At 32.8% G+C, this 16,138-nt stretch overlaps 1 protein-coding gene and 1 long non-coding RNA gene across 2 annotated transcripts; one reads left to right on the plus strand and one right to left on the minus strand.

Annotated features, from left to right (window-relative positions):
• Nucleotides 1-5,994: 5,994 nt before the first annotated feature.
• On the plus strand, nt 5,995-8,491 carry LOC120279240 (scarecrow-like protein 6). Its single transcript, XM_039286113.1, has 2 exons — nt 5,995-8,138; nt 8,245-8,491. Exon 1 carries the CDS (start codon nt 6,378-6,380, stop codon nt 8,112-8,114), a length of 1,737 nt encoding a protein of 578 aa, XP_039142047.1. The 5' UTR covers nt 5,995-6,377; the 3' UTR covers nt 8,115-8,138; nt 8,245-8,491.
• A 3,848-nt stretch (nt 8,492-12,339) lies between these two features.
• On the minus strand, nt 12,340-15,743 carry LOC120278803. The gene is made up of 3 exons (XR_005541769.1): nt 15,641-15,743; nt 12,868-12,963; nt 12,340-12,709 (listed from the first exon to the last, which is right to left on the minus strand). It is a non-coding gene; the product is annotated as an uncharacterized LOC120278803 (long non-coding RNA).
• Between the last annotated feature and the right edge of the window lie 395 nt (nt 15,744-16,138).

Here is a 16,138-nt window from a genome sequence, read left to right on the forward strand (position 1 = left end):
TGTTTTATTTGGTACCTGTTTTCAAGATGTTAATGTTTTTGTCATATTTAATATCAAGTCTCTATGTAGTGTGTATTTTTTACCGAAGAACATATTTGAATCAATTCACATAAATGAGAACACAGGATTGTTTGAGTTATTAGCCCTTTGTTTGTGTATGTTGTGATTTATTTGTCCATATTTATCGAAAAATATTTTAATTACTGTATTAAATACGATGCAAGCAACTACAATCACAATTTCAGTTCTATATATAATATTTACAAAAAACACAAAAAACAAACAATTCAGAGTTTACACGAAATTGGCGAAATGAGAGTGGGGGGGGAAGTATTACAACCTTTGGTTGCAACCGGACACTTTGTTTTAGATAAGCCAAGGAAAAACAGGTGATGTGCCAAGAGTCATACTACGATACGTTCACCTCTTGTTCATTTCTTCTTCAATTTTATTAAATTGCATGTTTTTACCCATGAGTTTACCAACCAACAACAATTCTCTTTCTTAATTTTTCTCCCTTACCTCTATATCATGAATGAATGAAGGTAGCAAAACACTGTTATCCTTCAACCTTGTAATATATGTTCTTACCTTGATTGAATATTCATGAAGATGGTTAAACAGCAGTGATTGAGTTTTTAATTTATAACAATTCTTATAATCTTTATTATAAAAATTGCAATTTAGAAAATCAACAAATTTTTGACCGATTAAGAGAAAAGTTAAGAGTATATGGGTTTAACTCCTCCAAATATATATATATATATATACATATATATATATATATATATACATATATACATATATATATTAAGAGCCTATCATCATTTAACGTTGTACTCCTTTTCAACAGATAAATATAGATCAAGTTGTTTTTTACAGAAAGTTAGAAATAATAAAAATGAGTTTATTTTATAAGTGATAGCCGGTTATTTATTTGTGTTTTGTTATTCTTATGCGGATAATCACTGTAAATGTTATTGTACACTCTTTCACATGTTTACTTATCTGTTCACATTCCCACATGTACTACAATTTAAAGTTGTCAATGAATATTGTTACCCATATTTTCTTCTTAAAAGAAAATCACTAATTAACCCATTATGATCACTAGGATTATTTATAGACCAATAGGACAGTAGACATGCATGACATCAAAGATATGCATTAATTTATATAAAGTTCCATGTGATGTGATCACCCCAGCAAATATAACAAGTTTCCTTTTTTTTTTTCTTTTATCTTTTTCTTCATTGACCATTAAAATGCAGCTCCCGAGAATGCCATCCATTCAAACATTAGCTAACTAGCTTCAACTACTAAACACTATTTCCTTCCCAAAAGAGACATTTTTATTTCTTTTCTTCTTCATCATCCTTCTTCCATTGTTTTAGTTACCCAGCTTGGCTGGCCCTTAATAGTCTAAAGTCTATGGAGGATGATGACATGTATACATAAATATACATGATTTATACATGTTTATATTATATATTATACAAGTCCAACATGCCACCTTCACTTAGCCCACCATGTTTGTATCACCATGACTTGAAAATACTTTTAATTTGTTCTTGTACTCCAATTGGCCATTTGAGTGTGGAAAAGAAAATGGATTAAGAGTCATCACACATGAGACCATATTTATATATTCCATCATAGTTCCCAAAAAGGTCTGCCTCAAGCTTGTGCTAACAAACAAAACCAATGTGATATTTCTCATACCAAGAAGATGGATGTCATGATATGTGATGTCTCTTCCCTTGCATGCTAGCTTTTGTTGTATGGGTGAGTACAAACATGGTGGGCTAAGTGAAGGTGGCATGTTGGACTTGTATATAATATATAATATAAACATATATAAATCATATATATTTATATATATACATGTCATCATCCACTCCATAGACTTTAGACTAATGAGGCCAGCCAAGCTTTAAGGTAATATAGAAACAATGGAAGAAAGGATGATGAAGAAGAAATAAAAGTATGTCCTCTTTTGGGAAGGGAAATAGTGTTTAGTAGTTGAAGCTAGTTAGCTAATGTTTGAATGGATGGCATTCTCGGAATTTCCATTTTAATGGATGTGAAGAAAAAAAGATAAAAGAAAAAAAAAAGAACTTGTTATATTTGCTAGGGTGATCACACATCACATGGAACTTTATATAAATTAATGCATATCTTTGATGTCATGCATGTCTACTGTCCTATTGGTCTTCTATAAATAATCCTAGTGATCATATTAGGTTAATTAAGTGATTTTCTTTTTACGAAGAAAATATGGGTAACTTATTATTCATTTGAAACAACTTCAAATTGTAGTACATGTGGAATGTGAACAGATAAGTAAACATGTAAGAAAATTATTGTAAACATTTACAGTGATTATCCATAAGAATATAAAACCGCAAATAAATAACCGGCTATCACTTATAAAATAAACTCATTTTTATTATTTCTAACTTTCTATTATAAAAAACAACTTGATCTATATTTATCTATTGAAAAATTACAACATTAAATGATATTAAAATATATATATATATATATATATATATATATATATATATATATATATATATATATATATATATATTTGGAGGGTTAAACCCATATACTCTTAACTTTTCTCTCTTAATCGGTCAAAATTTGTTGAATTTTCTAAATTTTTAATTTTATAAATAAAGATTATAAAAATTATTTATAAATTAAACTCAATCACTGCTGTTTAACCATCTTCATGAAGATTATTCAATCAAAGGTAGAACATATATTACAAGGTTGAAGGATATAATTGTTTTTACTGCCTTCATTCATTCATGATATAGAGAGGTAGGGAGAAAAATTAAGAAATGAGAATTTAATTATTTGGTTGGTAAACTCATAATTAAAAAACATGCAATTTAATAAGAATTGAAAAGAAGAAATAAAACAAAGTGAGGCATTATCATAGTATGACTCTTATCTTTTATCACCTGTTTTTTTCCCTTGGCTTATCTAAAACAAAATGTCAATTTGCAATCAAAAGGGATTTATGGCAGTACTTCCCCCCACTCTCATTTTCATAATTTTTCGTATGAAACTCTGAATTGTTTGTTTTTTTGTGTTTTTTTTTTTTGTAAAATATTATATATAGAGACTAGAGTGTGATTGCTAGTTGCTTGCATCGTATTTAATTATTTTAATTATAATTAAAATATTTTTTCGATAAATATGAATAAATCACGTCACAATATACACAAACAAGGAGCTAATAACTCAAACAATCTGTGTTCTCATTTTATGTGAATTGAATTCAAATATATTCTTCGGTAAAAACACACACACTACATAGAGGACTTGATGTAAATATGACAAAAAGCCATTAACATCTTGAAGCAAATTACCAAATAAATAAATTAATAAAAATTTTCAAATAATTAAACATCAAATTTGATTTATAAAAAAATGTTTAAAATAATATATATATATATATATATTACATTTTGGTTTTTATTAATAAAATTTAAAAAAGTCACTAAATATTGATTTGGCTATGTAGTAAAGCACGGAAAAAAATATAAAAAAAGAACTAATTTTATAAAAAAAAAATGAATTGGGTTATTTTGTTAGCTTGAAGCCATGGTTGGGTAATTAAAAAAAAAGACATCTTATGTATTTTGTAAGATATTATATATATATACATATTGACTAAAATTAATATGTTGTCTCATTATTATGTGACAAATGTGTGTGTGTATATATATAATATGATTTTGGTGTAATGCATCAAAATAGGGTTAAAATTTTCCTTTGATTATTATTATTAGGTTTAAGATGAGTCACAAGAAAACAATGACATGACACATCCAATGCTTGTCTTGATTGAATTTTGGGTGTGTGAAAACAAAGTTGTGTACCTTTGGATTGGATTGGATTGGATTGGACTTGCTTTTATTTATTTATATTTTATGTTTTATTTGTTATATTTATTTATTTATTTATATTTATTTGTTATATTTATTTACTTATTTATTTATTTTTGGATTGATGTGGAGACATAAAAACAGAGAGGGTGTAAGTTAGCTATGTGAATGTGGGTCATCCAATCATCTTAGGATTATGTCTTTTCATTTTCACTTTTTAACTATTTATCAATAAATATTATAAAATTATTATTCTCAATACATATGTTATATAATAATAGACAAATTAAAACCTTTTTTTTCATGGAATTTTGTTTTAATGCTTTATTTTATTTAATCAGTATCAAAATTTAAATCTAGTGAATACCTATCAAGAAATTAAATATATATTAATTACTCCCTCCTATTCTTTATTTTAATTGTCCAATTTTAAAAGTTTTTTATGGTTTTTTTTACTTATTCATCTAAAAAATTTAGGTCAAAATATTAAAATGATCCCTCTATTTTGCGATTTTCGCCCTTTTAGTTCTTCTAATATAAAATCTGCCTTTTTGATCCTCGTATTTTCATATTTTTATCTTTTTGGTCCCTCTAATTGACGGATCTACCATTTTGGTCCTTCCAGTTGATAAATTAGATGGACTAAAAAGCATGAAAATGTGTAAATACGAGGACCAAAAGAGAGATTTTACAACTAAAAGATGAAAATGTGCAAATACAAGAACCAAAAAGGCGAGTTTTATATTAAAGGGACTAAAAGGATGGAAAACAAAAAATAGAAGGACCATTTTGATATTTAAACAAAAAATTTATGAAGTTTTAAATATTATTTTTCTAAATTTACTGTACCTCTATAATTTTTAATAAATCATATTGAACTACATATTTTATTAAATTATATTTAAAAAAATTAATTATAAAAAATTAATCTATTTTTTTATAAATATTAATTAATTTTTTTTTAATTTATATGAATTAGTTAAAATGGATATAAAAAAACACCGGAGAAGTATTTATTAATCATCATTTTTATTAATATTAATTAACGAAGTCAGTTATGTTAGTTTTCCCACACAGCCAGCACACAAACAAACAACCTTATGACCGAAATGTAATTTGGGTAAATCATAGGGGTATTTCAGTCATTTCAAATGGACGGATAGCAGTCGGCGGGAGTGGTCCCCGGAGCGGGGACCACAAGTCGCTACCTGTCCATCATGCGATCACAGCCGTCCAATCCGATGACCCGTCCTTCTCGTTCTCGAACCCCATTGGCTACTTCTGTGGGGCCCAGATCCTCGATCTCCGCGCACTGCACTCGATCTCAGCCGTTTGTTTCTCGATCAGATGTACAATTACGAGATTGCCCCTATCCATCTTTCGCTGCGACCCGTACTTTGACCCTGTCTTTTGGGTTTCTCGGTAAAAGAACTGTCAAATCCATATTTTACTCAAATAAATATTATTTATATTTCCCACAATTTTTTAGATTTTTTTCCTTTTTTTTTTCTAACTCTTAATATTTTTAAATTTTTTTTAATACTAATTATACTAGTAATAAAAAAATGATTTTTTCCAACTGATGTTAACTATATATTTTAATAATTTGTCGTTGAAGTCGAGCTGAAGTTATATATAATAAATAATTTTATCAAATAAAAACTGTATTTAATTTGAATTTCATTATAATAATTTTTTTTAAAAAAAATCAATGGGGATAATACTATTTTAGTAATAATAAACCAAGAAATTTTAAATTTTAAATTTTTTTAATAAATATAAAGAAATGAAATATCCACCCTTCGGATGTAATAAATATTAAATAAAACCTATACTTTTGTTTTCCTCCGTGAGTTTTTATAAATAAATTATTTTAAAATAATAATAATAATATATATATATACATATATCAACAGTCATATGAAAGAAAGGTAAAATTAAAAGTTACAGAGGAAATAAGTGAAATTTGTATAAACTAATAAAGCAGTAAAAAAATAATTTTTGTAATAATAATAATAATAATAATAATAATAAATTAGAGGCACTTTGTTTCCTTTTTTATGTTGCACGCATCCATGGCAGGAGAGAGAAACACACAGAGAGAAAGAAGAGAGATAGACACAAGACAAAGAGAAGAGAAGAACACAAAACAAAGATAGAAACACAGAGAGAAAGAGAGGAGTGTATACAGAGAACCAATACCATCATCATCACCTCCTCTCAACTACTCTATAGAGAGAAAAAAACCAAAGCTTTAAACACCAGTCTTCAACATCATGGAGGAGAAGAAGAAGAAGCAACCTTCATCTCCTCTGTCAAACTAACTCTTCAAAGTTTCCATCTTTCCCTCTGTTTTCAATAATCAATCTTGAAAGCTTGGATCTTTGCAACTCCCAAGAAGAAGAAGAAGAAGAAGAAGAGAGATCTGGTTGGAGGGAGTGGGAGTTAGTGTATGTAGGAGAAGAAAGGAGATAGATGAAGGGGATGCCCTTCAATCTCCAGACAAAAGGGGTTGGAGAAGAAGAAGTAGGAGGTGCCATTGGAGGAGGAGGAGGAAGAGGAGGAGCTCGAGGAGCTCTTCTTCTCACTGGAGTTAAGAGAAGCAGAGGAGAGTTAGAGCCAAGATCGGTGCTGGATCACCGGAGAAGTCCTAGTCCTCCAACCTCCACTTCCACACTGTCTTCCTCTCTCGGAGGTGGCGTTGCCTCCTCCGACCACCCTCCTGATGTATTCCCTTCCGAAATCTCCGAGAAAGTCACCATCTTGCACACCACCACCTCCGCCGCCGCTGCCTCCGCCACCGACGACTGGGATTGCCTCCTCGCTGACCCCTCCTCCACCACCCAAGAACAAACCTTTCTCCGTTGGATCATGTCCGACGACCCTTCGTCCTCCTCCCTTCTCGAGCCCTCCTTCTCCTTCGACCCTTTACCCTCCTTTTCAACCACCACCACCACCACCACCACCGCCTCCTCCTCCCCTCCTCCCCCACCACCGCCGCCGCCGCCACCACTCTTCTTCCCGGAATCCATGGAAGAGAAACCAATCCTTTTCTCTCCCTCCCAAACCCCCTCCTTTTTCCACCGTCCTGTGAAACCAAAGCTTGCCGACGAGCTCCAGCAATCACTTCTCGACCAGCTCTTCAACGCTGCCGAGCTCGTCGAGGCCGGCAATCTCGTCGGTGCGCGTGGGATATTGGCGCGGCTCAATCACCAACTCCCTTCTTCTCCTTTCGGTAAACCACTAATCCGCACCTCCTTCTACTTCCGTGACGCCCTCAACCTCCTCCTCCTCTCCCCTTCCCCTCCCCCTCCCCCTCTCTCCACCCCTCTCGACGTCGTCCTCAAGCTCAGCGCCTTCAAGGCCTTCTCTGAAGTCTCCCCCATCCTCCAATTCACCAACTTCACCTCCATCCAAGCTCTCCTCGAAGAGCTCGCCGGCTCTCCCCGCATCCACATCATCGACTTCGACATCGGCGTCGGCGGTCAGTGGTCTTCTTTCATGCAAGAGCTCGCTCAACGCCGCCGCTCCGGCGCCTCCTCCCCATCTCTCAAAATCACAGCTTTCATCTCCCCCAACTCCTCTTACCATCCTCTCGAACTCCATCTCACTCGCGAGAACCTCTCCCAGTTCGCCGCTGAGCTCCATATCCAGTTCGAGTTCAATGCCATGAATCTCGAAAGCTTTGATCCTGTTTCCATTCTCGCAATGTCTCAAGAGGAAGCAATTGCTGTCAACTTGCCTGTCAGCTCCTCTCTCGGTCCATCAATCTCCACCATTTTCCGGCTTGTCAAGCAGCTCTCCCCCAAGATTGTCATCTCCGTCGACCATGGTTGTGATCGCAGTGAACTCTCATTCTCCCGCCATTTCCTTCATTGCTTCCAATCAAGCATGGTTCTTTTGGACTCCATTGATGCAGCTGGAACCACCCCTGAAGTTGCCCATAAGATCGAACGCTTTTTGCTTCAGCCGAGGATCGAGAGTGCTGTGCTTGGTCGACATCGTTTCGTAGAAAAAATGCTAACTTGGCGTTCCCTATTTGTATCCACTGGCTTTGTGCCATTGCCATTCAGTAATTTTACTGAAACTCAAGCTGAGTGTCTGCTCAAAAGGGTGCAGGTTCGAGGATTTCATGTCGAAAAGCGGCAATCTTCACTCTATCTGTATTGGCAGCGCGGCGAGCTTGTGTCTGTATCGGCTTGGAGGTGCTGAGGATCGAAGAGCTCAGCTTATCTGGTACTATTTCTCTTGAATTATCTATGAAAAGTTGCCACTCTATATTATACTTTCAAATGCCTAATAAAATCTTGAATTCATGGCTGTTTTTCTTGGTGGCAAACAGTTCTGTGTTCGATTACGTGGCTGATTGTTCTTAGACTGATCGGTTCTTCTTCTTCGTAGGAAAAAAAAAAAGAAGTAATTTACAAAGTCTCTTAAGGTCTGGTACAGATTTAGTTGATCTTGTTTCTGTGTTTTGGCAACATGTGAGAAGAAATTGTTGCATGTCTATGGCTATTGTATTACACTTAACTTTGTGGACAACATTCGGTGAAAACCTTTTTAACAAACGACCAAATCTTTGAAGTTAATTCTCAACTATGTCGTCAGAGTTCTTTTGTAGTGCATTCTGATTGTCTGTTGTGCTTTATATATACTTGTATTTTTGTACTAATTAAACAACCGAAGGTAAGAGCTATCCGTTGTTCTGTTGTTGCTTCGTGTAGTTAATGCTGACGAGAATATTAGAACACTTTGAATGATGTGGAAATTGGTTGCTGATGGAAAACTATTGAATGCCTTCATATATTCTATTTTAGGTGAGTCTGGTGAAGTCAATAGATCAGTTTGATTTCATCGATTGAATTGTTGATATTGTCTTGAAAATGATGTGCCAAAACCATTGCACAAGCTATGGAAATTTGGTGATGAAACGACAAAGGTGAAATCATTCAAAGTTGACTTCATTTAGTTCGAACATAGCTTCTTGTTGTTTTATCTTTTATGATCATTGTCTACTATTACTTATCTTTTTAATGTCAAAGGCATCAATTAGAACAAAGGTCAACCACGTATCTCTAGTATTTTCAAACACTAAAATGTCGAACTTGTTTGAAGTAAAATCCTACTTCTGAGCATGCAGAGCATAACAAGATTCTTATCTCTGCTATCAATTGAATCAATTTAATTAGGCAATACATTATATCTTGATCATGTTCTCTGATAACTCATTGGGTAGCCTTCGCGAAGAATCCTGAGATTGATCAGTTGTGGTTGTTGTTACTGTTTATTTCGAATTCTTTTGGTTGTCTGGTAGTTGTGCGAAACATCGACAGAAATTCCTCAGCAAGTGTTGTCTTTGTGGTCCTGAATTACACAACCACATTCTTGTTTCGCAGACGTGCATGGTCCCGTTTTAATTTTAACAATCCGAGCTCTCTGTCGACCCTATCTGTTTATGTTTTGTCGAATGCTGAAAATTGCAACATTTCATTTGTGACTGCTGAATTCATGGACAGATTGCAGAAATATGCTTCTAGTTTGAGCTGTGGTGTTTCAGAATTGATTGGAAATAGAATTCATTCCTGTCGAGGAAATGATCAATATCTTTATTGATCGAAGATTTTGATTGTCCACATACCACCTACTACTTGGAACAAGCTCCAACAAACATCGTCGCTTAATTATGTTTTCTTGAGATTTTAGTTAATGTTTTTCTTAATGATCTTTCACATGGCCCTTTGTCCTTGATCACATGTTAAGTTTATATTTCATTCTCCCTTCGATTAGCTACCGTTCTCCGATTAGTTTATGTTTTGCATCTAATATCAAGATTTTATTTTATTTTATTTTATTTTATTTTATTATACGTCGATACCTTGCATGAGATGCGAAAAACCGAAAAATAATAAAGCGGAAAAGTAACATGATCCCTTGAGTACCTTGTATATGAGGGAAGGCACAATTATAGACCATGTTAAAGACAAACTTAAGCTTAAAGACTCACAAAGAAGAGGTCCAAACATGTATGTTTTTCGTTAAAGATACAAATAAGTTAATAAGAAGAAAAAGAAGTATAAAACTAAGTCATGCTTTCTTCTTCTCCTTTTATCATAACCTTTTCATCACCTTATTCTTGCTTTCTTGCTTTGCCTCATTGGAACAAATGAACATACTTATTTCTTGAATTGCTAAATCAATGGATTTAGGACATGCAAATAGGCCTTCTTTGTCTAACTCTATGCATGCCTTTAAGTCATGCCAAAGAGAGAAAAGGATATGCTTAAAGACAAGTAGGGGTATATATAGGGTGCAAACAAAAATACATAAATATAAATATAAATATAAATATAAATATAAATAAATATAAATATAAATATAAATATAAATATAAATATAAATAGAGAGAGCACAAGGAGGTCTAAAAGACTTTGTAATTGTAGTGGTGGTGTAGATAAAGGTGGGAAGGTGGACCTCACTCTCTTTCTTGGCTTTGTGGAAGTCCCAAGGATGGTTCTCATTTGGAAAGGTCTCCATGATGCATTACCTTTCTCTCTTCTTCTCAATGTCTCAAAGCACTATAGAGATAAATTAAGAGAGCTTAATACAACATTAATTAGAGATTAACATTGTTATTATTATTATATGTATAAAATGAGAGACAAAATAGTAAAGAACCTTAATGAGTCAATAAGATTAGAGAGGAAGTATTGGTACAATGTTAAACTTTGTATTTCATCCCTCGCTAGATAATATAATTAATGAACTATAAAACAAAACTTTTAATTAATTTAAGATTAAGATTAGAGAGAGACATGTGGGAAGACAAAGGCTTTTTGTGAAGGAGAAGGCTTCATTGGAGGGAGGGATGCATGCATGCACAGCAAAGCATTGTGATGAAAAATTAAAATAAAATAAACAACAGAGTACTTGTTCATGGCTTTCTTGTTCTTCTTTTGAAGTTGGCTACTCAACTTTGCATGTCATGCACTCCAAACCATGCATGACATGTGGACATGTTTGGATTATCATTTATTAAACATAATTATAATTAATTAATTCACAACATTACTTCCAAACAGTTAAAAACTAGAAAGACAACTTTCCCCAATAGAATCTCTCTTTTAAGCTCAAGGTATTCATTGAGCTTGAGAATCTCCATTGCTTTGCTTTGCCAACTTAGAATCTTTAGATGTACTTGTGTCTCTTAATTGATAGATACATATATTACAATTTATACGACAAATGTTGTAACTAAATAAAATAGATTAACACATATTAAGGAAACACTAATTATTCATGTCTCTCGCGAGTGATAAATAAATGATCATTAGTATCTAGAAAATAAAATAAAAAAATTAGCAAAATAAACTAGCATGCATCACAGAAATACTGTTTAATGCATTTTAAGTTAAATAAACTAGTGTATATTAGAAAAAAATAATAATAAGTACCTAAATGATATCAATTCCAAACATCTCTCTCAAAGCTCACTAATGAACTTGAAAAGAGACACTAGAGAATTGGACCACAAACTTCACCTTCAAATGCTCACTACCATGCTTTGTTTCTCACTTTCTCAATACAAACTAATGGTCTTTTATTTTTATGGTAAAAAAACAGAAAGAAAAAATCAATGAATTTGGAAGAAGGAAAACATATTAATGTTTTAATGTGATGTTATCCATTAAACACTTTGTCAACCTTCAAATTGAAATAAGTACAGTGGTGGTCCTCTTTGTAGTCACATTCTCTAATTGTTAGTGGAGAAGAGGCACCACAGAAAAAATTCATAAAGGTTCATTGATGATGGTTCAACTCCAATAAACACTACCCACAAGTCCCTTTGAACTACCAATTAGAAATTAAGGGAGTGGTGAGTGTGGCTTTGTTTCTTGTTTTTCTCTATTTGATGTTTGTGTTCATTGTTTCTTTTCTTTTGTTTTTGTTCTTTATTTTTTTTCTTTCTTTCTTTTTTGAATTTAATTAATTTATTTATAAGTCAATGAAGATTAGGATGAATGACAAATGGATGTGATAGGATGGATTTGTGACTTTGATGGCAGAGAAAGATGTGTCATTTTACATGTATAATTGAAGAGATGACCTGTTTGGTTATTATAATGGATAGTTAAATAATGACAGCAGATAATTCAGTTGATGAAATGAGTAATTTAATCTATGTTTTGTGTTTAGAAAAACTCCCTTTCAAATTGAGAGTTTTTGTGTTCATCTGTACTTAACTCTAAACAATCATTAACAATAAATAAACAAAAAAAAAAAAATCAATTATTAATAAAAACCCAACAACTTGATGAAGACCTTGTTTGATTTAGTTTTTCTGCAAAAAAAAAATGAGCTTTTCTCAATTGGTGCAAGCTCTTCAATTACATAATACCATGAAAGGAAAAAATCATAAGTGAACAGCACAATGTTATAAGGAAAAAACTAGAATTCTTCGTTGCCAATTACAAAAGTGCAAAATTTCTTGTCACAAGACGCATATTCAATAATGTCATACAACAATAACAAACTACTGGTAGTCTCAACTATTTAAAGTCAGCTACATAAATCTCTCCTTTCCGCAACATTCTATCACAAGCCAAAACATACCATCTTACAAACCGTTTATAAACCCTAAAAGAACAACTTTAAAAATACATTTCACATAACCCTAGTGTTGAAGTCAAGCAAAAATGGGTTTGTTCCTTCCAAGCACCTTCAGGAGCCAGTCTTGTCTTTGTTTATCCAATCAACTTCCAACAATCTGTATTCAGAATAAGATATGCTTCACTTATGGCGGCTTAATCCTGCATAAGAATCAGATAATATCATCGTATATGCTCTAAAAGTGTAGAATATATCAGTTAAAAGTCAGTTATTATGCTTCTCCACCAGCCATTTAAGTGCCGTGAGGCATCTGATTTATGAAAAGGAAGACGATGATAAAAGATGCTGTTTTATTTACTTCCTCAAGAAGACTCCGGCATTCATGGCAGGTTACATTGCAACTGAGCATCTTCTACCTCAAAGATGCATTCAATGAATCATATTGTACTGTTTCCTGCATGGGACCTGACAAGAATAAAGGCATGGCTTGCAAATGTATTGGAGAAAATGATTCCACAATCACCATCTAAAAGCATGTGAGTAATATCGGGCATATTTTATGTTCTCCAGATGCTCTACTAATCAGAAGAAGCATAAAAACTAAATTGATGTTTTCTTGCTTATTGCCGAGAATATTACTAGTCTACATGAGCTTCAAAAGATTGAGAGCAATAGTTTGGATAGATGAGCAAATGCAATTTGATTTATTGCACAGCATGAAGAGCATGATCAGAACGATTTGATGGATGGATTTCAACACAAGGAACAAAATAAGGAAACATGCAGATTATTAATTGGATTCTGAACTTGATGTCAGAGGTATTTCTAGGAAAATGTTGAGCAAATCCTGAAAATGATGATAAGAAACTTACAAATTTGTCTAGTGGGGAATTTTGTGATTGTTAGATCACAAGTCAGATTTTGTAAACTTTATACTTGCCCAGGCATGCAAAAAACGTTCAAGAAAAAATCATTCAATATGATTTTAAAGTTAAATAACTTCAAGAAAGAATGCTGTGTCAGACTGTCTCAAAAAAATATAAAAAAATTCACTATTCTTAATAAACAACAGTTTGGAGAAGCAGAAAAGTTTAAATAGAAGCAAAACCAGACCTCGGGCTATTTATTTTAGTTTCGTGCATGTGACTATTCTGTACATTTTTCTGTTTATCCCACATGCAAATAGAATCTTCAGGTTAAAACTAACCCAAGTCATGTTCCGGATCAAATTTTCTACAACTTACTTTGTAATTTGTTTTGAAATAAAAAACTAACAAAGTTGGAAAAATTAGTGAGGCCAGCCCAAATTAAACAATCCCAGACTGGGCCAGATTAGATTTGATTTAATTAGGCTTATTCTTCTTTTGTCTAGTTCTAGTGGTCCAGTTACCCAACTTTTTTCATTCATTATTTGATCCAAGAATGTACAGGTCAGACTATTCCTCAAAAATCAAACTGATTTGGAACTGATTCAAGTTGATTTTGGGGATGAAGACGGTTGTTTACAGTCAAACTAAATATTCCACCATCACAACAATATTGAATCTGAGCTGAACATAACATTGGCATTGGCCTTCATTCTTAGTGTACAAGGCAACAGTTTTAACAAGTTGTAATTTAAAAACAATATAGATCTTGTAAAGGTAGGCTCTTGATACGCAAAAGATCGGAACAGAAGCAAGTAATGGAATCAAGATCACTCCCCTAATACATTAATAATAAGTACTAAAATCTCCATGTGACTTTTTAACTCCATATTAAAATGAAAGAAGCCATTAATTTGAAGAAAGGTAAAAAGTATTGTAATTCCAACCAAAACAAAACAAAAAAGAAAAGAAAAAGAGAGAAAGAAAGAAAAAGTTCTTCGAGAATCATAGCAATGCCACAAGTATCTTCCATTCCATATCAATAAATTGAATATGAGAAATCAAGGAAAAGTCTAGAAAGTGCAGGAAATGAGAAAGTGTAGAGAAAACACAAAGTGAGAGGAGGGACAATTTATTCTTTTTGAGATCCGCACATCAGTGTTACCATGTACGGTGGTTCCAAACCCAACTCAAACTATAATCTGAATAGTGATATGAAAGTTGTGAACTTGCCTATTACTAAGTCAACAATTATCTAAGCTCACTCTTAATGCGTCCTAGGATACCAATAATTATCTTTTTTTTTTTTCTTTTTCAAGCATAAAAGATCCTCAACTATCGAGATCCTTAATTCAACTTCCAAGAGAAAACACTTTGAACACTTCAAACTGAAGTGCTAATCTCCATAAAAGGGTAGAGCTTAAGAGTACTAATTTGAGCTAATGCTAAACGAATGGGAAAAAAATGATTGGTAATTCATGCAAATAAAGCATAAATCATGATGAAGAATTCGCTGAAGTTTGAAAAATGCTGCTTATGCATTTATGGTCATAACTGGGGCCAATGCAGGCTCTAACATATAAATTCTTTCAGGTTAGTCAATAGACTTCTTTTTAAAATAAAAAAGCTGAAAAAATTAGCAACATTTTCTCAAATGAATGTATCAAGTAAGAAATACAACATGAAGCATATGAACATAAAATTAAACTCAGCTACAACTAAAAAGTGTTCAGAAACCACTATTGACTAAGATGTCGAATCTTTCCTTTTTCTTTTATAACCCACATAGACGCACATGTTTTGATTCTTTCAAAGATAAAATCAAGTGTTCTTTTTCAAAAAAACTTTTCTTCATTTATTCTTCTAACAAAACTAACACTTTTATTCAATGAATCATATCTCTACTCAAGCACAAGCATATTTTCTGAACATTCTATCATACTACTAAAACTTTCTTGTTTATTTCGTAGGAAACTTCCCACTTCATACACATTTAGATGAAATGCACCATCTTTCCACGCCCAATCTGGAAATTATCAAGCTTTACAAACCCTAGAAACCAAATTTGCATTTGAATACATCTAAAAATCATGCCAAACCATAGCTAAGAGAATAAAAACCCTGCATTTTCACATTCACGGCAAAAACTAGAAATTATACAGATCATCGCAAACCCTAACTTCATTAATCACTACAAAATTCAGTAAAAACAGAACGGAAACCAAAATCAAATTCGTTGCATTAAGAAATTGAATCAATTGATACCTAGGCTACAAGCAATTCATCCGCATACTCACTGACCTCGCCGGCGTTGCTCCGGCTCGCCGCTCCGGAAACCAGAGCTCATCCATTGAGGAAGTTTAGCATTGTTAACAAGCACTGACGTTTTTTATGTAGGCCCTCAGAAAACATTATAATTTCATTAACTGTGCTTATTGTACATGAAATTAAAGATTTTTTAGGGGTATATGTCAAAAAATATAAGAAGCGGTTTTAATTAAATAGCTGTTGTTGGCCCGGTCCAAGCCCATGAGAAACGGCCCATGTAGAAACTATTTATATTATAGTCCATTAATGAGGAAAAAAAACATAATTTTATTACATATTAAATAATTCCAGTCATTTAATTCTTCTTTCTTGTATATGTATTTACTAATCCCACTTCTTCAATTATATAAATAATTTATTACGATAGTAATCATAATTATAATAATAATCTATATATTGATAAGTTGATGAACATGAGTAAACATGGCTGTTTTG

The sequence above is a fragment of the Dioscorea cayenensis genome, chromosome 16, assembly GCF_009730915.1.
Source record: "Dioscorea cayenensis subsp. rotundata cultivar TDr96_F1 chromosome 16, TDr96_F1_v2_PseudoChromosome.rev07_lg8_w22 25.fasta, whole genome shotgun sequence".
NCBI lineage: Eukaryota > Viridiplantae > Streptophyta > Magnoliopsida > Dioscoreales > Dioscoreaceae > Dioscorea > Dioscorea cayenensis.